We start from the raw sequence: 22,233 nt of genomic DNA, 5'->3' as shown, positions 1-22,233 counted from the left end.
GAAGACCACGTCCCCACAGTCAGTGGGTAGAAGTTGGTGACATCCACATTGGGTTGTTTGGCTCTTCTTGCTCTCCGTCCTGGCTGAACAGGGATAATCCTTCTCACCTTCCCAGTCGGCAGCCTATTTCTCTACAATGTCTTGCTTCTTCCCCAAGCTCCCTCTTTGCTGCCACAGGAATAATCCCACAGATTATGGTTTACAGTAACAGGCCAGGTAACATGATAGCAGGACAATCACTGTCTTTCAGTCCCCAGGCAAGATCTCTACCAGAGAGCAATAATTCCCTGGATGTAGCCTCCTTACAAGCTCTGCTACCCTACTGCCTGGAGCAGAGCCAGCATCTCTCCAGATATAGCAATGTTGCCTTGCATCTTGGCAATGAACTTTCAGAGGCATCCCCTGTTCCTTCCCCATGGGCTTGCAGACCCTTGAGGTTTCAGAGAAGCTTAGTTTTTCCAGCCTCTCCTTTCTGTACTAAGCCACAGGAGAATCCTGTGGATGGGGAGCACCTGTGGCAAGGGGCAGCTCCTGGGGCTACTAAGGCTACATGGTCCAGCTCCTTTGCCTTGTGCTGGCTGCAAGATGACCTGGGAACTGAGGAGCAGATAGGATGCTCAGTCCATCAGAGGGGATTTCCCCAAAGTGCTCACCTCCTGATCAGGGTTTCCAAAAGGCTTTTCAAAGAGGCTTGGCTTGAAAATGACACAAAGCAGTCACACTCCTTGAAGGCATCTTCAGATAGTTCCTTCCACACCACCTTTCCAGAGTCATTGTGTCCTGCTTGCACCTTCATACCCTTGGTTCTCCTGAGCTCCCTCCTCTCCAGTAGATGCAGTTTCCCTCCCTGTGCCGGGTTCCCCAGGACACACAGAGATGCATTGTCCCAGGTTTAAAGGGCTGCACATGCTGCTGCCAGAGGGACGGAGGTGATGGCCGAGCCCCCCTAGTTAATGGGCTTAAGTGCTAATTAATTATTAGATGTGGGTGTACTAGGGATAGCCCAGACCTGGGGTTTGCAGACATTCAGCTTTGTCAATCAGCTCTGTCCCCTGCATGTAGCCAGGTACAGCAGCAGCCAGGGGCTTGGGGACACACAGCCTTGGGGGACACCCCCCAAGACCCATGTGAGCTGAGCGTGCTGCTTTGCAGCCTGACCCATGATGCTTCTCTGGCAGGGGGACCCTTTCAAAGTCCATGGTCTAAAAAGTCCATTCCTGGACTTTGTTAATGCAGCTCTCCTTCGGAGCTATCTTGCACAGCAGGCAACCGAATAGTCTGCATTCATCAGCCTTCCTTCTGAGGAGGTGGGGGGCCCAGGTGTCTGTAGGTGGACCAGAACAGGAAGGACTGGGAGAGAAATCATGACCCAAGACCGACTGTGGCAGGTCCTAGATCCATTGTGGGGAGACCCTCGCACCCTCTCGGCTCTGCTCTGCACTTCGGCTGCAGCCATTGGGCTACTGAAATGGCTGGGACGGAGGCAGGTCCAGCAGAAGATGGAGGAGGCGAGAAGGGCCCGGGATCTGGCCCTGGAGCGAATGGAGAAGGCAGCTCGCAGGTTTAAGCAAGAGGTAATTTGGGGGAAAATGTGTATGGGAGGAAGGGATTGTGTTTTGGGTAACCAAAGAAGTGGGGGAGTGCTGATCGATCTGTCTTTGAATGGTGGTTAGGGCACATGCACATTTTGGATCATCACCAATTTTTTTTGAGGGTCACCACTCTCCATTGTCACAAAAAAACTTCCTGAAAAGACAACCTAAAGGAAGTATTTCTTAATACAGACCTGTTGAGGGAATCCTGAGGATGAAAATGGATTGGGGTTTGGGACCCTCTGAATCAGGTCACTGCCCCAGACCTCCCTGTGCCCTTTCTTCCTCATCCGTCCCCAGAGCCAAGCCTTTCCTCTCCATCCTCCTCACCTCTGCTCCTCCATAGGGACCTGTCTGCCCCATCATCCTCAAAGTACGGCCGGGGGGCTTCACATCCCTTCAACATCTTCACATCGGTGACCAAAAGCCATTTCCTCCTGCCCATGTGCAGGTAAAGAAGCACCTGGATTTTAGGAGGTCAGGTCCTTGGATTTGGGATTTGTCTTAAACCCATAATAAATACCTACTGCTCTTCTTCTCTTGGCTGGGAGGTTGCAAACAGCCCACACGCTTTTTTTGCCCTGTGTTAATGATAAATTTTGTAAAACTTTAGCTGGTTGAATTGCCACTCAACACGTCGTCTATGAGTTAGAAGGGGGGTGAAGGCCTGTGGGAGAGTAAACAGACAGGTCAAACCTCTCTTACAGGTTCATGCAACTCTCCAGTCAAGAGGCAATTTTCTGCCTGTTTTGGTTTTGTTTCTATGAGACAAGACTCAGCAAATTCCCTGTCAGCAAATTCCCCACTCCAGCACACACAGTGCTATGTGGGAGGTCTGTATTTCTACAGGGAATGTCTCCCAAGATTCTCCATTCAAGGTCATTGCTGGGCATATGTTAGAAATGGGTATTCTCAGCCTTTTCTGTCATTTTTCTCCCCTCTGCACCCAATTCCCTACCCTTTGCAGAACCCAGGCACCCAGACTGCATATGTCCTCTCGCTGACGATGGTGGAGCTGGCAGAGAAGCTGAAGGAGGGGTCCCTGTCCCCAGAAAGTGTCCTCTGCTCCTACATGGGCAAAGTGAGTGGTACCTCCAGCATGGGGGAGATGCTGTGGGGCTCTTCTGCAGTGGGGGCTTTCAAATTAAAAACCAGCTCATTTGCTAAGAGAACCGGCAATGCTGGAGATCACAATTTGTTGATACTGTGATGTCTGAAGGGTGGTTTATGGGCAAATAAGTATGGCAGAGATCCAAGGCAAAAAATTATCCCAGAAAGAAACATCTAAAATGTATACGTAAGGTCTGAATAATGAATGCTGGAGGTTTGAGGAGATTGAATTTTCGGCTTGAAAACTCAATTTAAATAGTGTTTTCCTCCTTCCATTCGTTCATCTGTCTTGCTGCTCTTCTCTGCTCTGGAGAGGCTTTGGAGGTAACTCGGGAGGTGAACTGTGTGGTGGACTTCATTCATGGCTGTGAGGATCAGCTCCAGAAACTGAAGAAGCAGAAGGAGAAGGGGCTGCTCTACGGCATTCCCGTCAGCATCAAGGAGCACATTAACTGCAAGGTACATCCCTAATTCCCCTGCCTCTTGCCCTGGGGCTGGGAACAGGCCAGGATGTCCCCCCCTCATCAGGACTGGGTAAGAGTTCCCTCAGACAACGATGTTCCGGACCAAATATTGTGGGACCAGCAAACCTGCCTTTCTTCTGATGAAAATTTTGTTTTCTGCAGAAATTTCTAACCTGCTCTAACCTGGTTTTCCCTGGGGTAGTCAGGTCCTATTCTGCCCGTAAGAAAAGTTAGGTGGGAACTTTGTCACAGGAGCCATCAGGACTTATGTCTATTATTGTCACAGCTCCAAACAGCATCTCTCCTGGTACCTAAAGGGCTTTGCTTCCCATCCCCAAGGGCCATGTCTCCTCTGGAGGGATGGTGCAGTTTCTGGGCCAAGTGAAGGAAGAAGACAGCGTCATCGTCCAGGTCCTGAAGAGCCAGGGGGCAATCCCCTTTGTGAAAACCAACATCCCACAGACGATGATAAAGTAATCGCATGTCCACCTTCATGAAAATGTTAAGACCTGTGACTTTTGCTGAGAGAGGGTGGGCCCACATACGTGCACAAGCTCCCACCCTTGTCCAAGCTAATCATGCACATTGAGTTAATTGATTTCAATCTGAAATTATTTCTCTTACATTTGATGCCTCTTTGTTCTTAAATCCAGCTGTTCCAACAAATCTACTTCAAGTTGATTCTACCTCCTGGGATTAATTCTACCCTTTTAATATTCTGCCCTATCTGTTATTATTTAATTTGTTATTATCAGATATTATAATCCTTGCACAGATGCTCTGTGCCCCGTATTTATGGTTTACAGAGACAGAAGTACCTCACTCACCTGCTGATCTTTCTCTCCCCAGCTATGACTGCAGCAACCTCATCTTTGGCCAGACGCTGAACCCTCTCAACCACCAGAAGAGCCCCGGGGGCTCCTCGGGAGGGGAGGGAGCTCTGATCGCAGGAGGAGGCTCCCTCCTGGGCATTGGCTCAGATGTGGCTGGCAGCATCCGCCTGCCATCCAGCTTCTGCGGGCTGTGCGGGCTCAAACCCACAGGCAACAGGATCAGGTACATGCCAGCAGCATCCGTCCTCTTCTTCCACCTACTATGGAGGCTGCAAAGTGTCCCACACAGTGTATCAAGCTTTGCAGTAGTGTCAGTGGTTTCCTACAGGCTTAAGTTGGCACCCTAACCTGCCTGTCTCCTAGTATCACCTGGGCTAAGGGCTCTGTTAATGACGTGGTGATCTCCATCTTCTAGCACAGCAAAGACTTGTTCAACTTTTGACAGCCCTGGCCAGGATGCTGAAAGCAAACACTACAGAGTCATCTCCTTTTCAGATGTTTTCCATCCCTTGCTTTGCTTGTAAGAATTCGGTTTATCAGAGGTGGTTTGTTCACAGATGAGGCATTAGAAGCACCAGGGAAAGGAGGTGCTAAAAACTATCTAGCCTCTAGCAACTTAGAGCCCATGGAAGTCTTCCTAGCCTACAAAGCATCAAGTTTTTGCAGGACCTTTTGCCCCCCTAGATGTTGACTGGGGGCAAATGGAAAGCCTGCAATGCTGCATGGTGACTTACCTTAGAGCAAGAGCTGCTGCTAATCTGCTTCTCCTGTTACGTTCCTAGCAAACTGGGTGTGATTTCTCCTCTCGTAGGAATTAAATCAGGTAAGTCCATCCAGATAACATTACTCCTGTCAAGCCTTTGCTTCTTACATCTCCTCCTAGTGCTGAAATGCCAGCAAATGTGCTTGCTCAGTTATGTGTCTCATGACCAGTCAAAACTGGGGATCTATTAGACCAGGACCTGCCTTGTGCTGTAATGTTTTTACACCATTTATTCTGTTCTGGATGGTGGTAGGTGTTAGCTGAATCTGTGCAGAGTTGAAGCAATACCCATTCAGGCAGTGCAATGCGCTGCAGTGAGAAATGTGAGATGTGCATCCCAAAGGCCTGGGACATTTCACTGGAAATGCTTCCAGGAGACTCTGCTGGCTTCGGCTGCTGCCAGGCAGCATTGCTGTTGGCAGGAGGGCTGCAGTCCTCACTCCTTTTGAGCAGACTTTGTGCCTGCAGAAGCCTGGCCCAGGTCAGCCTCTGCTCTGAGACTTACAGATTGTCCTTGCTGGAGTTCCTTGCTCACTTCTTGCACGTTAAACCTGTTCCCCATTCCTCTTCCCTGGCCTGACTGAAACTCTTCCATGCTTACCAGTAACTATGAGACAGCACCAGCCCATCTACCTGCAGTGACAGGACCTTTGTGCTTGCAGTGACAGGGGTGCTGGGACCGATGGCGAGAGATGTGGACAGCCTGGCCCTTTGCATGAAGGCGCTGCTCTGTGAGGAGATGTTCCAGCTGGACCCCACTGTGCCCCGCCTCCCCTTTGATGAGGAGGTAAGGCTCAGAGGCAACCTCATGCCTCCATTTGCCCAGCAACAAAGTGAGATCGTGGGAGATTCCTGTCTGGTTTCATGTCCCAAGACAGTGAAGGACCCAGGGATGCCCATGTCCTTCTGAACAGAGGGCAGCCATCACAAGCCAATGCCAGAAGCAGCCACACAGCAGGTTGATCGGACACTGTTGGCTTGTCCTGATGAGATGTGAGAGATCCTGACCCCTTCCCTTCCCAGCAATGTTCAGAACAAGCTTGTTGGCTCCATCCTGGACAAGACCCTAAAGGAGCTGATTTCTCCTGATCAGAGGAATTCACCCTGCACACCTTTAATTAGAAAGCCTGACCTAAGAAATCATTGCCCTTTGCCATTAGCTCTCTGCTTCTACCATCTGATTGTGTCTTTCTGGCTCAGATCCTGGGATCTTTCAGTTGTTCCTGACACTGTCTGTAGCCAGGCATCCCAGGCGTGTGGTCTGTACAGGGGCTGTCACACATGCTATCTCAAAGCTGGGACATGTTCACACAGCAGGAAGCGGTGTCAGACCATACCAAGTACCACTGCTGCAGACCTGTGTTCTGGACAACACTGCTTTCCACCAGCCCTATTACTCCCATCATGCCTCCAACCCAGGAGACCTCAGCTGCTGGCTCCCTGAGCCCTGGGAATGGTCCAGTCTCGTACATCTCGTGTGTGCAAGTGATGGCTCCTCTTCTCACAGGTTTACACCAGTTCAAGGCCACTTCGGATTGGGTATTATGAAGGAGATGGCTACTTCATGCCCTCACCCAGCATGAAACGGGCCATCCAGCAGACCAGAAAGCTCCTCCAGGATGCAGGGCATACGGTGAGTTTTCATGCCTGGGGTTGCCTGGAGCTGTTATCCTGCTCCTTACAGAGATCGAACAAGTCACTGCTCATCTCTTTTGCTGCCCATGAAATAGAGACCATCCTTCCCTGCTGCACGGATCACAAAGAGGAAGGCAAATGCAATAGTTTGTTTCCCAAACCAAAGCAATCTTGCTTATGTTCCTGGCCTAGCAGACGGGAGAATCACCTTCAGATATCTCCAAGTCACTTTTTTCTAAAGCACTGTTTTTTCCATCATGGTTGGTATTCCTATAAATATCAAACTCGCAGCAGTTTCCATGATCCCACAGCTGTTAAATGCATTTTACAGATTTCTTGGTGGGTAAGTGGGAAGGGGGTTGGTGCAGTTGAGCCCCCAGGGACCCCTTCCAGCTTAAATTATTCTGTGTTTCCACCAATGGGAATTTCTATATGGGAGCTGTTCCAATGATGCAAATTAATTAGAAATACTTGGTGTTTTGAAGATGCTAAAAATTATTCTCTAACATGGGGAAGAGCAGAGCCAGTGCCAGGTCACAGTATGTGTTAGCACCTTGGAGACAGGAAAGGACAGTGGGCAGATGCTGCTAACCTGAGTCCATTTAAAAATGAGGTCTTGCTGTCCTACAGCAGCAAGAAGGGCTGAAGCTGCCCACCACTTCCCATTCACCTCACTCCTGAGGCAGGGAGGTTCACAGAGGGCTCTAGGAATCATTCTCTTTGTTGCCTCTTGAACAGGGATGGTTTTCTTGCAGCTTGTTCCCTTTGCACCGCCCAAGATTGACTACATGGTAGATGAGCTGTTCACCAGAGGGATTTTCTCAGATGGTGCTGCCCACCTGGTAGACTGCCTGTGAGTAAAAACCCCCTTTCAGTGTGGGCATGAGACTTGGCACTGAGTAGTCAGTGGTTGCATCCAGAGTGTTTATATTCTTGTGGGTGCAAACTGAATAATGGGCAACAGAGGAGCAATTTCTGGAAGGATGAATCCAGCATGAGCAGTAGCTAGTTCATAAGAGCAGTTCACACACATGGATAATATGGTAGGGTAATAAGATATCATATACCAGCAGTGCTGTGGCAACTGGTTTTATGTGTGCAATTAGTCCATGGCACATGGGAAACATCACACGTTATAGAACTTCCTACGGAGGTGCGGTGGTTTAGCCCTGGCTAGCGGCCAGACACCCATCCAGCCACTCACTTCAAGGGGAAACATGCCCAAGGTTGTACGTGGCCCCAGCGCTGCAAAGCACTCTGGAGCCTATATGGCACTGACAACAGAGACAGTAAAGTGAGCATTTATACCTGAGCATCTAAACACCACGAGCATCTCTTGCTCAGTGTTTTGGATTGAAACAGGTGGATTTTGTCTTCTAGCAACTCCCCTCTAAGACAAACGCTGCTTTGGAAGCAGCACTGCTGTTGGGTAGCTCTGGCACGGGTGGCTTGTCCTGACTTCTCCTTCGCTCTCTGCCCTTCCAGCAAAGGAGACATCGTGGATCCCAACCTGAAACCCCAGTTCAGTATTTACAGGCTTCCTGCTCTGGTGAAAAGGACCTTGGCTATCATTTTGAAACCCATAGTAAGTGTGTGGACATGTCTTTGTTAGAGGAAATCTGCAAGGTGGGGAAGTTTCTGCCTGCAGGGAGGTAGGCTGCTCCCCTCTGGGAGTGTTTTGGTGCTTCATGTTAAGTGCCCGATGGGCTTCATAGCGAAATACAGGTAAATACACTTAGTCCCTAAACCCAGGTTGAACTTATTGAGTGGGTCTCACAGCCTTCTGTGGGCGTTTTGCACGGGGAAGTCAAAGTATGATCTGTTCTCAGGAACCCATGAGCCATACAGCTCATCTGACAATGGGCCCCAAGAGAATGGATATCACTGGAAAGGATCTAAACAGCATCCCCACATCCAGGAGATGCTCTCCAGGGATAGCATTGTGGTCTAGAGCCTTATTGGCATAGGCTGTTGTGATTAAATGTATACATTAAAGTGTGAGTAAAACCACTTCACTGGAAACCATACCTGTTCTTCAGAGCCACTTCTGCACGGACAAGAAGTGTGCCAAAAATGCAGTCACATTGTAGCCCACTATTTCAGCTGCATTGTTGTTGACTAATCCCATGTTTTTCTCTTCTCTCTACAAGTACCCACGAATCGCTCGGCTTCTTAGTGCTCACTGTGGAGTGGGGTAAGACGCACTAAGTAGCTCTAGAGGAAAGGGATGCAGAGGGATGTGTCCACCCATTCATGCAGGTAGATGCTAGCTCACTGAGCAAAGCCCTGCTATGGGGCTGGGCAGCACAGGCTGACCCAGAAGAGTACGTGCTGCCTCAGCACCACCTGGGCTTAGCACAGTGTTATCCCAGGCTAGGCAGACAGAGATTATTTTAAGAGCTCAAGGATCCCCGTTGTGGCAGGGCTAGGATGTCTCCATGCAGATCAGTGCAGAGAGATACAGGCTACTTTCCCATCAGGTGGGTGCTGGTACCCAGAGCATCATGTGCCAAGGGAATGCAGAGGTCTCTGCCTGCGGGTGCAGTGTGCTGGGGAGTACCTGCCCCCCCCTGAGAGAGGCAGAGACACACCAGGCTGGGAGCAAGTGAATTTAGAAGACTGTCATGATCTTTGTCTAGATGCTCTGACACCTAGACATGGTGGCATGCTTTTAACATAAGTTCTTTTGATGTACCTGTAAGCACGTGTGAACCCAGTGAGATCAGCCTGGTGGTGTGATAGCTTGTTCCCAGAAGGGTCCTGCGGTTTTGCAGTTTCCATAACAATGGGCTGTCTGTGCATTTTGTTAATTGTTTTCTGTTGCCACAGTCCCAAAGCTGATTAATTCTGCCACCTTTCCAGGTCTGCCAAAAACCTCTTGGATCAGCATGGAGCAGTGGAGGTAATGTGATTTTTTTTTCCCCCTTTTTTTTTTTTTTTTTCCCTTACTAAATAGAGAGATCCCTGAAGTTTCTAAGCAATTGCTTTGAGCTCTGTGATGGGTTCAGGGCTGGAAATGGATCATGTGGAAATAAAGCAGTAAGGCTTTTCTTTGAAAGCCAGGCTTTGCAAGAAGTTATAAGAGCTCAAGGCAATAGATGTCCATGTGGAGGTCTGTACTTACTGGAAGATGGGGGGAAGAAAGATTATCCTTTGTCCTGCATTTACTAAGCAGAAACGGCATTAGAACAGCCACTAAAGATGAGGCTTCATCTTTTTCTTCTTTCTGTCTCTTGGTGCAAATCCTTTGTTTCAGACATTAGGTGCTATTGTCACCAGCTAAGACCATGCTTAAACTGTCAAGCAGAGACCTTAAGAGTCAAAAATTGTGGTTGTGAACTCTTTGGCTTAGGTGGACTTCATATGAACTCAATTGGGATCAGGAACACAGGACAGGAAACGTCCTCCTGGGACAACTGAGTCCAGTGCTGCCCACAGACTGATCAGGTTCCTCTTTAAAACCAGTTCAGTTTTATGTTTTCATTTGTTTTCACTAGCCAGCTCCTCTCCTCCCTGCTCTGGTGGTTGGAAACCTTCATATTTCCCGTGCTGTTTATTCATTTCCAGTTTATCCTCATTTTATTCCTGTCCTTGAGCTAAAATAGCACCTCACCTCTCTGGTATTTCCCACTGCCTCCCTCGTCCTTCATCTGTTTATAGAGAGCAATTGTATCCCGTTTCAGCTGGTGGTTTGCCAGGCTGAAGCTGTTTTGGTGCCCTCCCACAAGGCAGGGTCCGTGTTCCCTGGGACACCCTCGCAACCCTCCCTGAGATGAAACGTGCCCCCAGACAGCATCATGCAGCCTCCGTCGGTGCCGGGCACTCGATGGATGTGCACACTCCCTTGCAGCAGGTCTCACAGATTATAGGGCAGGGGAAAAATTCCCACAAACCTCCCTGCTCACGGGGCTGATGGCAATGTTTGGAAGGAAATGGGTTTGGGGTTTGTTTTGGGTTTTTGGGGTTTTTTTAGGTGAAAACAAATTGATCTCCCCCAACAAAAAATCCCAACCAAAAAGAAAACTCCTAAAATGGTTTGCTGGCCTCAGAGGTATTTTGAATTGTTTTTCTTCAGTGAAACCACATTCACATATTTTGGTCGACTGCAAACAAGAGCTGATTCAAAAGTTTTGGCTAGTGAGCAGCTTTTCTCTCATAAAAATTAAAAAAAAAAAAAAAAATCAGGTTATCTACCATGACCGTGTTTCCTGGAAACCCATTTCACCTGTTGAACTTTCGCTAGGATCTCAGACTGCAGATGGAAATTGAGGTCAGACTGAAAAATAGCCTCGTGGCTGGGGCTTTCATGAGAGATGTGGAAGACTCTTGTACAGAAAACTTGGAGTGAGGGAGTTATGCAGAACAGGGGCTGGACCTCAGGACAAATGTGTCCCTGTAACCAGAATCTGGCTGGAGAAGCAGCCATACTGTGGTCCATCCATGTCTATTTACTAAGACGAAGTGGAACAGCTCTTTGAGGATGGGTTCATTCATTGCCTGATGTTCAGCAAAGCTGTGGTAAACCAGGCTGCAAATCTAGATCTCTCTTGGATCTACAGTACAAGCCTGAAGCTGCGCCTCCTGCATGGTGAGGGCAAGACCTCAGGCTTGCCCAGCTGCCCCTTGCTGCTGCTTTTTCTTATCTGTATCCTGATGTAGAATCACAGAATGATTTGGGTTGGAAGGGACCTTAAAGATCATCTAGTTCCAACCCCCCTGCCATGGGCAGGGACACTTCCCACTAGCCCAGGTTGCTCAAAGCCTCATCCAGCCTGGCCTTGAACCCCTCCAGGCATGGGTCAGAATGCAAGAAGGTTTTGTGAAAATATTTTGAATTCATGTCTTCTAGATTCTTCTGCCAAAATAACCAAAGCTTTTAGGAAATTTGACTTTTTAGTCAGCTAGACAGCTCAGATTTTATTTTATTTTTCAGCTGTATCCAGGAAGGTTTTTTTTTCTTCCTTTTCCCTTGCTGTAGGCATTGATCTGCCACTGCTGTCCAACCAACATTGTTTGTCATCTCCTCTGTCTCAGGCTTACCGCACTGAGTTCATTGCTAAATGGAGGAAGCTCAGGCTGGATGTGATTCTTTGTCCCATGCTGGGGCCAGCCTTTAACCACGGCTACGCTGGGAAGCTATTTGGTAATCTACATTGAGGTGTCTCTGGGTGCATCCATGGTGGTGGTTGTGGGAAGAGCTGGAGCAAGATATTTTGGTCCCTTGGACATTCCCCAAACCATGTGTGGTGGCCTGGTCTTTGGGGAAGAAAGCAAAGGAGAGGTCTCCTCTGGGTGGGGCTTCTCATGCCCCCCCCCCCTCACCTGAGCTGCAGGTGTTTGGATTATTATGGGGCAGCATTTAGTGGCACATCTCTCCCAGACATCATGGATGAGTTTTCCCTGCATCTTCTGTCCTGTAGGAAGCCCAAGAGATACTCTTGCAGCAGAGAGTGGCTGTGAGGATAGCTGTCAGAGGGGTGGCAGACCTTGGTGCAAGGCCAGGCTTTTCCGAATGCGGCCATCTTACATTTCCCAAGACTTTGCAAATAGCAGAAAGGCTTATTGCCTGTGACTTGCATAAAAAATTGCCTTTTTCTAGTGTCCAGTGAACAGTCAGGGTCCTCCATCTCTCTAGCAATGGCCCTTTGGGATCCAAAATCGCCAGGACAGTGTAACAGAACTGGACATCTGGATTATCTTGAAAAGATAGCTAGGATTTTTCCTTGAGGTACGGGAGACATAGATGCAGACTCTGAATCAGATCAAATACTCGTATCTGTCTCTCCCAGAGCAGACCTAACCTCTGCCCAGCTGGACTCTCTCTAGTCTCAGCAGACACGTGGGTCTCAAACCTCTCCATCAAAAGCCCCTTGGAAAGCAGAGTGTTTTCATGGTCTCTTCAGGTTCAGCAACTCCAGTCTAGTAATTCCTGCAACCCAAATTATCATCCAAAAGCCATTGTTGGCCCAGCACACTAAATTTCAACATTTTGCATGCTCTGTGTGATCTTTTCCAGCTGCTACCTCCTATACCCATTTATACAATGTCTTAAACTTCCCTGCTGGGGTGGTGCCGGTCAGCACGGTGACGAGAGCCGATGAGGAAGAACTGAAGCACTACCGAGGGCACTACGGGGACCCCTGGGATAAGAGGCTGAAAGAGGTCAGTGGGGAAAGAGCCTAAGTCTTAACAGAAGGTTATGACTGGTGCAGTGACACCTCTAGCACATTGTCCCAAGGCTTCTCTAGCTCTCCTGATGAGAGTGGGAGGCTGTTTAGTGATGCAGTTTGCATATCCCGTGGTGCTACCCTGCCTGTGGTGCAGCTAGGCTGGGTACCTCAGCCTGACAACTGTCCCCTTGCATGCCTTCCTTTGTCTTCTCTGCCTATAATGTCAAAAGACAGCCTTCTCTCGTACCTCCCCAGGTGCTCAGGTGCTCTGACTCAGCACCGTGCTTAATTTTTGCAGGCTGTGGAAGGAGCTGAGGGGCTGCCGGTGGCCGTGCAGTGCGTGGCTCTGCCGTGGCAGGAGGAGCTGTGCCTTCGCTTCATGAAGGAGGTGGAGGCACTTGCCCATGGCACAAAGAGAAATGTGTGATTTCTGGGAAGCTGCTTTCACCACAACGACTTTTCATTCCCCGCCCTTCACTCCAGCCACCTTCCACCTGATGCACAAAGCAAAGTAGATAGCGACCTGCAGGCTCACCGTTTTAATAAACTGTCAATAAATGCTGTTTAAAAAATAGTCAGCAAAAATCTCATCTCTGTCCAAATTGTCCTTCTTTGTTAAACTGAGGCAAAAAACTGCCACCATCCGGTGGCAGTGGGCTCTGTGGTTTAATTGCGCAGTGAGTTGTGGAAAGCTTAATTTTCTTTGTTTAAATGTAAGCTGTGAAAAATGGTAACTGGTCTGTCTTCACTCCTGTTCCTCATTCTTTCTTCCAGTTAAAAAAGGGAAAAGAGCAGGTAAGTGCCTCAGCCTGGCAGAGAGCAAAGCACCTTCCTGGGTAAAACTCGAGGTCCTTCTCCAGACACATTGTCCATGATGTCAATTGGCCTGGCTGCATAAATGTGGGGGGCAAAAGTGGAGAGGGGGATGCTGAGAGCAGCCTGGTGAGCTCAGAAACTGAAACCCTTTAGTAGGGCGTAGCTTTAGGCTTGCAGGAGAGTTCTTCCTCCAGCCATCCTCCGGGCTGGAGAGAGGATGTCAGCTCCTTCCCGTGCACACCAGCACAGTGCCGCTGTGTTTCAAACCCTTCCATGGCTCGTTCCCCGTAAGCCATTGGCTCAGGCTGTGCAGCCCTTGCAGCCCTGCACCGAGTGTTTGCAGAGTGTTTGTCCGGCTGCCCAGCACTGACCAAAGTCCAGGCTTTGGTCTGTCTCAGAGAATTAGGTAGAAATGCTGCTTGAGCCAAAAGGGCTTTATTTCTACTAGTTTCTCTCATCTCCAGCACAAGATCCTGGCTGTGGTCTTTGATAATTTTTCTTCCTTCCTCCTGATTTGAATGAGAATTTAAACCTGTGCTCCTCAACCCACAGAAGTTGTAAGTAGGATCCATAGAACCCACCTGGCTATGGAAAGGACCAAGGAAAATAAAGCAATACTCACAAAGGTGGGGAAGATGTGCGGTGGGCAGGAGAGAAAGCAGCCCCTGCTGTCAGAGGTGCGAGGGCTGGCGTGGGAGGTTCCCTGCCCGTCCTATGGCGGTTTATTCAGGGAGAGCCAACAGGGGCTCCTGGCCGAGCAATGTGAAAAAGTGTTGATAGAAACAGACCCTCACACCTATCAACTGATGTTCTTGGTTGTTGGCAAGGTGCAGATTAAGTAGTGGCAAGTTTCTTACCAGCTGTTAGATTCTATGAGTGTTGGTGGAGTTGGACTGAAATTGAGGAAAGTCTCATGCTTCCAATAGATATTCCAGGGTGAAATGAATCAGAAACAGGAGAGTTCCCAGAAAACATTTTTTCAGCCCTCTGAGCCAACTGGAAAAAAAACTTCTCCAGAGGGGACCAGCCCTTTTCACTGTGATTTCAGCATTTTGTGAAATGTCTTTCAAATTCTTTCAGAGCAGCATAGTTAACATACCTCCTTTTGTAAATTGTTTTGCAAAAGCACAGCAGTGCGTTTGGTTCCAAAAACATGAACATGAGATACAACTGTTGGGATTTATTCTTTGTCATTTTAATCAAAATAGAGTCAAAACTGACTTAAAAATAATTATTACCAAATTAGAGGGAAGGCAGTTTAGTTATAGAAAATTTCTGTCAAAACCCAGCCTCCTTGAGAGCTGAAAGTGTAGGATGGAGTGTGATGACAGTAAGCCAGTGCAGTTTTGCTTTGCAAGCAAAGACAGTGCAGCTCTTGCTGGGGACAGGAGCAGACTGTTTGAGTTGGTCCAACTGCCTTGTTTCTGTGATGGCCCAAAGTGAAGGAGATGTCGTGGATGCCAGATGGCACCGCTGCATCAATGTGGGGGGAAAGTGGGAAAAAACTTCCACACAATGAAATTCCAGACCAGCTGATACAGGCTGGTTCTCCTTGTGAACAGGGTCTTGGCTTTCATCTTAACTCCACTGGTGAGTTTCACATTGGACCTGGATTGATTCGGGCAAGAAAAACATTGCAGAAACGTTGCACTTGGCCTTGGTTGTTTCGTGCACATCAGCGTGATGTGGAGGAGTGAACCTGTGAGTCAGGCACATCTGTCTCCTCTGCTGCCGACTGGAGATCTGACTTGGGACATGCCTGTGCCTCCCTGACTCAGTTTCCCCATGGGGACAGTGGTCTCTTTCTCAGCAGACTTTTCCCCCGAGCACCCCTTGCTCCCCTTTGCCTAGACGTGGGTCCACACAAAGCCATCTCCTGTGACCCAGCCCATCTGCCTCTGTGCAGCTGCTCCCCTCCGTGGCAGGGACTCCTTAATTTCAGGCAGCTCTTGGAGTGCCTCAGCAGGTCTGCTCTCAGGGCACAAAACAGGATTGGCTTTTGAAACCTTCACTCTCTGCAGCCACTGCCTGCTGCACTGTCCGCTGCAGGGGCCGCGCTGTGCAGTGGCGGGAGGAGCCATGCCTCAGGTTCATGAAGGAAGCGGAGATGCTCGCACATCGATAGGGAAAGCAGCTTCCTCAGCAGCATCCGGACACCTGGAAATGCAGCTGTGCTTGCTGATAAATTTGCCCTTTGAAACACCAAGTCTGTCTGCACATAGCTGCTCTGTCTGCACATAGCTGCTCTGTCTCCATTAAACGTTCACCGAGCATCTAAAGGGCAGGATCAGAGCACAGGTCCCAGTGTGCAAGCGGATGTGAGAATCCAATGCCCTGACCCTTCCCAGCATGGGAAAAACCCTCCCACGTCTGCTTCAGCCCATCAGAGAGGTTATGTTGCTGTCACAGAAGCAAAGAGCCCACCTCTGCCTTGGGAAGACCTTGCACGGGTTCCCAGAGGCTGGGACAGGGTTGGGTATTACTGCGTGCGACACCTTTCCCAGGCACCTGCTGCCACCGGCACCATGGGGCAGGAGCTGGATCTGGATGGGCTGCAGGCATGACACCAGGATGCTGCTCTCTACTGACACAAACTGTTACAGAAAACAACAGTGAAATCTCACAACAGCTAAAGAATGGACATGACAACAGATGAAACATCAAGCATTAGAGGACTACCTAGCCCTGACGGCACAAGGCTCTTCGCCTTGCTTTCCATATCCAGTTCCACACTCTCTTGGAGCAGGATCAGGTTCTGGGCTTCTGGCCATCAAGTGCAACCTTGCAAAGTTCTGTTAATGCACAATCTAGCTGCCCCAAAACCTTTTTCAAGGTGGTACCCATAGGAGGACCCACCATCCAAAACCAGCAGAGAAAATCACAGACAGACCATGGCATTTGTTTGGGGGCTGATGCTGGCTGAGTTGTTGCCTTCAGCTCAGTGCATGGTTCTTGTGTGCTTGTAGTGAGAGGCGTCAGTGCTGGAAAGACCTCAGGCACCAGCTGTCCCCATGTCTGTTGGAAATAGCCTGCTTCTGGGCTGCAGTCCTGAGGGTTTCCACTCCTAAGGCAACACCAGCATGCTCTGGCATGGGGTGGACCAGCCTCTCCAGGTGCACGCAGACATTGTGGCAGAGCAGAGCACCATCTCACAGGCCTCCTGGAACAGCCTCTGGCCCCTGCGGGAGCAACGTGGGCTAAGGGATTTGGTGAGTGAGTGGGTGCCCCATAGCTGCACATTCTCTCCTCATCCCCTTCCCCATCCCTGTGCAGGGAACTCTTGTGATTTCAAGCTGTTTTTTTCCCTTCTCCCATTGTCCTCTCAGGCTAGGCAGGAAATAGGAGAGAAGCAATTTCCTTACTTCTTTTGTTCAGCTGATCACACAGCCCTTCCTCCCCAGCAGAGAATTTCCTGCAGTCCAGAAAGCCCCTATAAACCCATCTCCCCCAGGTTCACTGGCCAAACTTCACCTTTTCGGTTTCCTGGTCAATCATTCTCCACTGCATGCTCCATGGGAGGCATCTTTGCAAGGCTCACCTTTGGACTTACAACCTCTTTGCTGACCCCAGGCAGCGGTGCTGGGAGGAGGGACAGGTCTGCGGAGGTGTTTTGCCAAGCAACGGGGATAGCACAAAGGACACAGGCATCAAAAAGAAGTAAACTTATTTCTACTTATGTCCAAAGCGACAAAGTAATGAGGAAAATAGTACAGAGAAAATAAAGCGAGGTAAGGTAAACCAGCAAGACAACAAGCAAACTACTATAGCAAGCAGAAAGTAAGGTAATGCACCTAGTCATTACTACGTAGAGTTAGCGATAGTGATTAAGAAAGATCCATCACCAATTGTCCTATATTACCATCATCCAGATCCGCAGATGCTGGGGAGCCCGTTTACAGCAGAAGATTTGGAGAACACATCCCGGCAACTGGGAAATCTCTGGACAGTGTGTCCACCATATAGAGGAGGCTTCCAAATTTCCCTGCAAACAGTCCCTGCTTTTATACAGTTAAATAAACAATTTTCTATCTTAAGCTGTGAAAAACATCTGGTGTAGTTTTTTTTTTCTTCCTTATTAACTTTTTCCTGCGCTTGGCCAGAGCCCAATAAAAGGTTAAGAAGTAAAGGTGTCTGGTTATCTTCGATTATGTGTCCTTAAACAACACCCGTCACCGCCCTGCTACCTTCTGTCACGTAGAGGTCTGTTTGAGATAGGTTTGAGATAGGTTTATCTCTCTTTGGCAAGCGGGGCTGCCGTTACACAACTATTACCTTGCAGCAAGCGTTATGGCAATGCTCTGTAAGCGTTGCAACAAAAGCTTTTATAAATTGGCATGTATTCATAAGGTTATACATTGCCTATGTGATCAATATGATACATATTAGGTATACTGTTAGGTTGTGGGGTTCACCTAGAGGTCAGCTTTGGTTCAGGCCCTCACTGCCCAGGCCCTAGTGTTTCAGGAGGACAGGAAGGTCTCCTGCCCCTGCCTTGCTTTTCTTTCTCACTCCATCCCCAGAGACCAAAGGGCCACATCATGAACCAGCAGCAGCTCAGACAGCTCCAGTCAGAGGAGGAGGTTGATTCCTGTAAGGAATGTAGCCATGCCTACCCTCCCCATCCCGGTATTTTGTTCACAAAAATTAAAACGTAGCTATTAAGCAACTCTTATCATAAACTCCAGTAACCCTTCACTGATGGCTATGTATGAAGGTACAGTTATTACTCAAACCAAACACCTTCCCGCTGGACATTAAATGGTACCAAGTACGGAATGTTCACGCTTGCCCCTCAACCACAGCTTTTCTGTCCACGAGGGCTGGCAACAGTCCCTCGCCCTTCCACTGCTCCGAGCTCTTTCCACCACCAGATCTCAAGCATCCCAAGCGCATTTCCAACCTCACAGCAGCAGCATTCTTAGGAACCTCTTATTTCAGGACCTCAGGCCTGAAAGGTCTACCTTTCTGAAGGTAGGAGATAAGCAGCGACAGTCGCAACTCAATTATGCAGATGGTGAGATCTGGAGCAGAAAGGCTGAAATCCCCAGATGGTGTTTGTTAACCCGGACCTGCTCACGTAGGATCAAAGCAGTTAGAGCAGCATCCACACAGGGCCATTTACCCCACCCCAAGACACATGGATAAATCACTCCCTCTGATAAGACCTCTCTCTCTTTCCTAGACTAAACACCTCACTTTCAAACAATGAAATATTCAGGAGACTCCACAGCAGGTCCTTCTTATTTATTCTCTATGTCTGCAGTAAAAAAGCAAACTTCCTTTGGGACATTTTAAAAATAAAAATAAATAAAAAGCAGTTTTGCTTTCCCTGGAAATTTGGGTTATTTCCCAGTAGCCAGCAGACACAGTCTGTCACCCCTTCTACATCCGACGTAATTTGCAGAAATACATAGGTCCGAAGTTGGCTGTGAGGTGAGGCAGAACAAGCTCCCCCACCCTGCAATCCGAGAAGAAGGAAAATGTGTCCTGTAAGAGCGTCCGAAAGTGGCTCAAGTCCTCAACGTGGATACTGATGTTAAACTGGGTTTCTGCAATTTCTACCACTCTTTCGATCACATATTCGTTCTGCAGCGGGGAGAGGGAGCATGTGGAATACACCACCTCTCCTCTCGGCTTGGTAGCGAGGATCCCAGCCCTGCGGGCAAGATGAACACACACCGTCAGAGGAGGAGGAGGGCTGTGCAGGACACCAGTGTCCCCACCCACCGAAACTGCCTGAGGACTGTTTCAGACCAGGGCAATACAGGCCAAATAGATGCTTAGACTGATACAGTACTTCACATGGCAGAGACGCTGCTGGGGAGCAGCTGGAAGGAGTAATCCTGCACCCACCTCAAAGGGAGTCGGATAAGAGTACGTACAGGGGAAGAGGCTCTCGCAGTTCAAGTGCTGCCACGAGACCCTCTCATCTGTTTCCTTATTGCCCCAGCTCACAGCCAGTCCATCCAGCCTTCCCAGCGACATGGGGTGATGAAGCACCCCCAAGTCCTCCCACGTGCTGGGAGATGTGGACACCCAGGAATCCTCCCAGGCTGACTGCCAGGATCCTGGAGATCATCACACTTTTAAAAGGACAAAACTAAAGCCATCCTGTTCCTTAGACCCTCCTCCCTACCTCCTGTGACTGGTGCTGGGGATAGGAAGGAAGTTTGGTCTGACCGAGAACATATGCATCTTCTTCCACTTATTATTATTTGATGTGTACAACTATTGCCATTCCAGAAAACAACACGTGGGGACACAAAAGTAAGAAGAGGTTTCTGTGCTGGCCATGGAAAGCTGCTACTGTAACACAAACAGCACCAAAACACAGCATGGAGCTTACTCACATCAGCAGCTGCAGCTGCAGCATGGGCAGCATCTGGCGCTCCTTGGTGCGTCTCCGGTGGAAGATGTTGTTGTCCTCCTCCGTGACAGAGTGCCTGTCTGTCGTGCAGGGCACATCCACCAGGACCTGCAGTGGCAGAGGTCCTGCATCACTGCTGGGCCCAGCTCGAGCTCAGGGAGTCTCCCCCAGCACAACCAGCCCCTCGCCCAACCCTCCGCCCCTGCCACACGGCAGGAACACGAACAAAAGCAGCTCTCGGTACCTTGCCGAGCTGATGCTGCCCGAGCACAGCTGTGCACCCACAATGAACTGCAACTCGACTGTCTGCTTCTGCGTTTCAGGAATGTACAAACAGACACAGAAATGATGGATAACCAGAATTTCCCTGGAGGGGTTCAAGGCCAGGCTGGATGAGGCTTTGAGCAACCTGGGCTAGTGGAAGGTGTCCCTGCCCATGGCAGGGGTGTTGGAACTAGATGATCTTTAAGGTCCCTTCCAACCCAAATCATTCTGTGATTCTACAATTCTATGATAACATCATGCTCTCGCAAATGTCCTCATTTAATGTTTCTACTCTGTGCATGTTCCTGGCAGGCATTACTGCAGCACCTACAGCTGCAACCATGAAGGGCCAGAGCTCCTGCAGTGACACCTCCAGAGGAACAAACCCAGCTCCTGCGATGGCTGGATGTGGCTGAGAAACAGGAATTATCTAATCTTCACGTTTAACCCCTTCCAAGTGATGGGTTAGAAGAGGATTTTTAAGGGGTATTACACAGGTAAATAAAGGTACAACTTCAGATGCCCAAAAGCACCAGATCCTGCAGGAAGGGTAAAACAGGAGGAAGTATTACTCCATACGTGGCTTAGTCTTCTCTCTTTCTCAGCATTTAAGATTATGGAAAACTATACAATTACACTGTCGGACAAGCTGATGTCTTCCTCTGAAACAGGAGGAAAGTGAACTCGACGGGTTTATCTTCACTGGTTCCCAACCACCTACCTTATGGAAAGTGCCACCTTCCAGCTGCCCCCAGTCCCTTCCGTCGCAGGAGGTGACACTCACAGTCTCCCTGATTTCTTTGGGAATGTAGCTATGGAGAACCTGGTGCAGCCTCTTTGTCCGGGAGATGGAGACGTCGTTGGCTGCCAGGTGCCCTGCGAGGACAGAACAGGCACACCGGGAATGTCATTCTTGCAAAACCACACCTGATTCCCAGCTCTCAGAAATAATTAATGGTGAGACATTAACGGGCACAGCACACTCTGACAGCCCTGTTCTATGCAAGGGGCCGAACACCCACCTCCACTTACCACAAACCCCAGTCTGCAGCAGAGCCAGAGTCTTGCCCCCCGGAGCCGCACAGAGGTCGAGGACAAAGTCATCCGGTTGCACGTTGAGTGCCAGGACGGGCAGGAGAGATGCTGCATCCATGAGATAATAACCAAGGAGCCCCAGAGTGTCCGGCCTGGAAATCACCAGTTTACATAAAAAAAGCAAACGTGTGATGGGAAAAGAAAAAAGCAGTTGGCAGTGAGGATGGGGACGTACAGAAGCAGCGGGTGCTCCCACACACGCGGCCCCCAGGCTGGCGATGCCAGCGGGCAGGCTGTCCCAGCAATGTCTCACCGTGCAGGGCGAAAGCGCGAGATGTCACCCCTGGGGAAGGTGTAACACTTGATGTTGGAGCTGATGGAGGCATGAAGTGGTGGTGACGTCTCTGCCTGCATCACCGTCCTGTCCTCACCAGACCCCTCTTGGGACACGCTTTCCTCTGTCATCGTTTTCTCTGCAGCTGCACCCCGCTGCAATTGCTGTGCCTTTTGGGGGGCTTTGGAAATGAAATCGGTGGCATTCAGCAGCTCCAGCTCTTGGGTGACATGGTCAACAGGAGAGAAGTTGTTGAGGAGGGCACCGTACTTCTGCTCACAGAGCAGCCCAGCTCGGACAGAGGGCCACAGGTCCTTCAGCTGCAGGCTGTAGCTCTCGTCGAAGTGGTGCAGCGCCAGCCGTGTGGGTGGGATGCGGGGGGCCGTGGCAGCCTGGGGGGAAAAAGAGATCAGAGACGTTAAAAGACAAAATCCTCCCAACCCCAGCGCCTCCCCCAGCCTCAAGGTGTTTCCAGCAGAATCCAGCGCTGGGTTCTGTGCTGCTAAAAGTCCCTGGAGTCTTTCTGCAGCCCCTGAAAGTGGCTGCGCCCCCGACACCCATAGGCTGGTGGTCCCCAGGGAGGGTTCAGGACTGGGAATAGCTGCGTGTGGCTGGGGGCGCGGGGTGGGTGCGCAAGGAGGGCAATGGTGCAATGGGCGAGGGGGTGCAACAAGAGGTGCAATGGGGTGAAACGGGGAGAAAAGAGAGGTGCAGCAGGGTACACAGCAACATAACGGGGGTACAATGGGGGCAAAGGGTCCAGCGAGGGGTGGAACAGGGACGAGAAGAAGCGTAAGGCAGGTGGGGTGGGGACAGGAGGAATAGGAAGGGGCGCAGCAGAAGCGTAACT

The 22,233-nt window shown here is 49.7% G+C and overlaps 2 protein-coding genes across 2 annotated transcripts; one reads left to right on the top strand and one right to left on the bottom strand.

Moving 5' to 3' along the window:
* The first annotated feature begins 1,364 nt into the window (after positions 1 to 1,364).
* Positions 1,365 to 18,570, top strand: LOC104460090 (vitamin D3 hydroxylase-associated protein). The gene is made up of 18 exons (XM_010078837.1): positions 1,365 to 1,574; positions 2,560 to 2,673; positions 3,018 to 3,161; positions 3,506 to 3,639; positions 4,016 to 4,222; positions 4,782 to 4,822; positions 5,425 to 5,549; positions 6,270 to 6,395; positions 7,153 to 7,250; positions 7,883 to 7,982; positions 8,548 to 8,591; positions 9,260 to 9,299; positions 11,432 to 11,540; positions 12,414 to 12,559; positions 12,866 to 12,988; positions 13,342 to 13,362; positions 17,904 to 17,973; positions 18,566 to 18,570. Exons 1-18 carry the CDS (start codon positions 1,365 to 1,367, stop codon positions 18,568 to 18,570), a joined length of 1,857 nt encoding a protein of 618 aa, XP_010077139.1.
* A 195-nt stretch (positions 18,571 to 18,765) lies between these two features.
* NSUN4 (NOP2/Sun domain family, member 4) lies at positions 18,766 to 21,775 on the bottom strand (the record flags this gene model as incomplete). The annotated part of the gene is made up of 5 exons (XM_010078836.1): positions 18,766 to 19,039; positions 19,734 to 19,858; positions 20,736 to 20,890; positions 21,047 to 21,201; positions 21,363 to 21,775. Coding segments are annotated over 5 exons (1,122 nt in total), but the record flags the coding sequence as incomplete, so codon positions are not given.
* Positions 21,776 to 22,233: the final 458 nt, after the last annotated feature.

This window comes from Pterocles gutturalis, unplaced genomic scaffold (genome assembly GCF_000699245.1).
Source record: "Pterocles gutturalis isolate BGI_N339 unplaced genomic scaffold, ASM69924v1 scaffold19583, whole genome shotgun sequence".
In the NCBI taxonomy this organism is placed as follows: domain Eukaryota; kingdom Metazoa; phylum Chordata; class Aves; order Pterocliformes; family Pteroclidae; genus Pterocles; species Pterocles gutturalis.
This window is presented reverse-complemented; position numbering and strand designations above follow the sequence as displayed.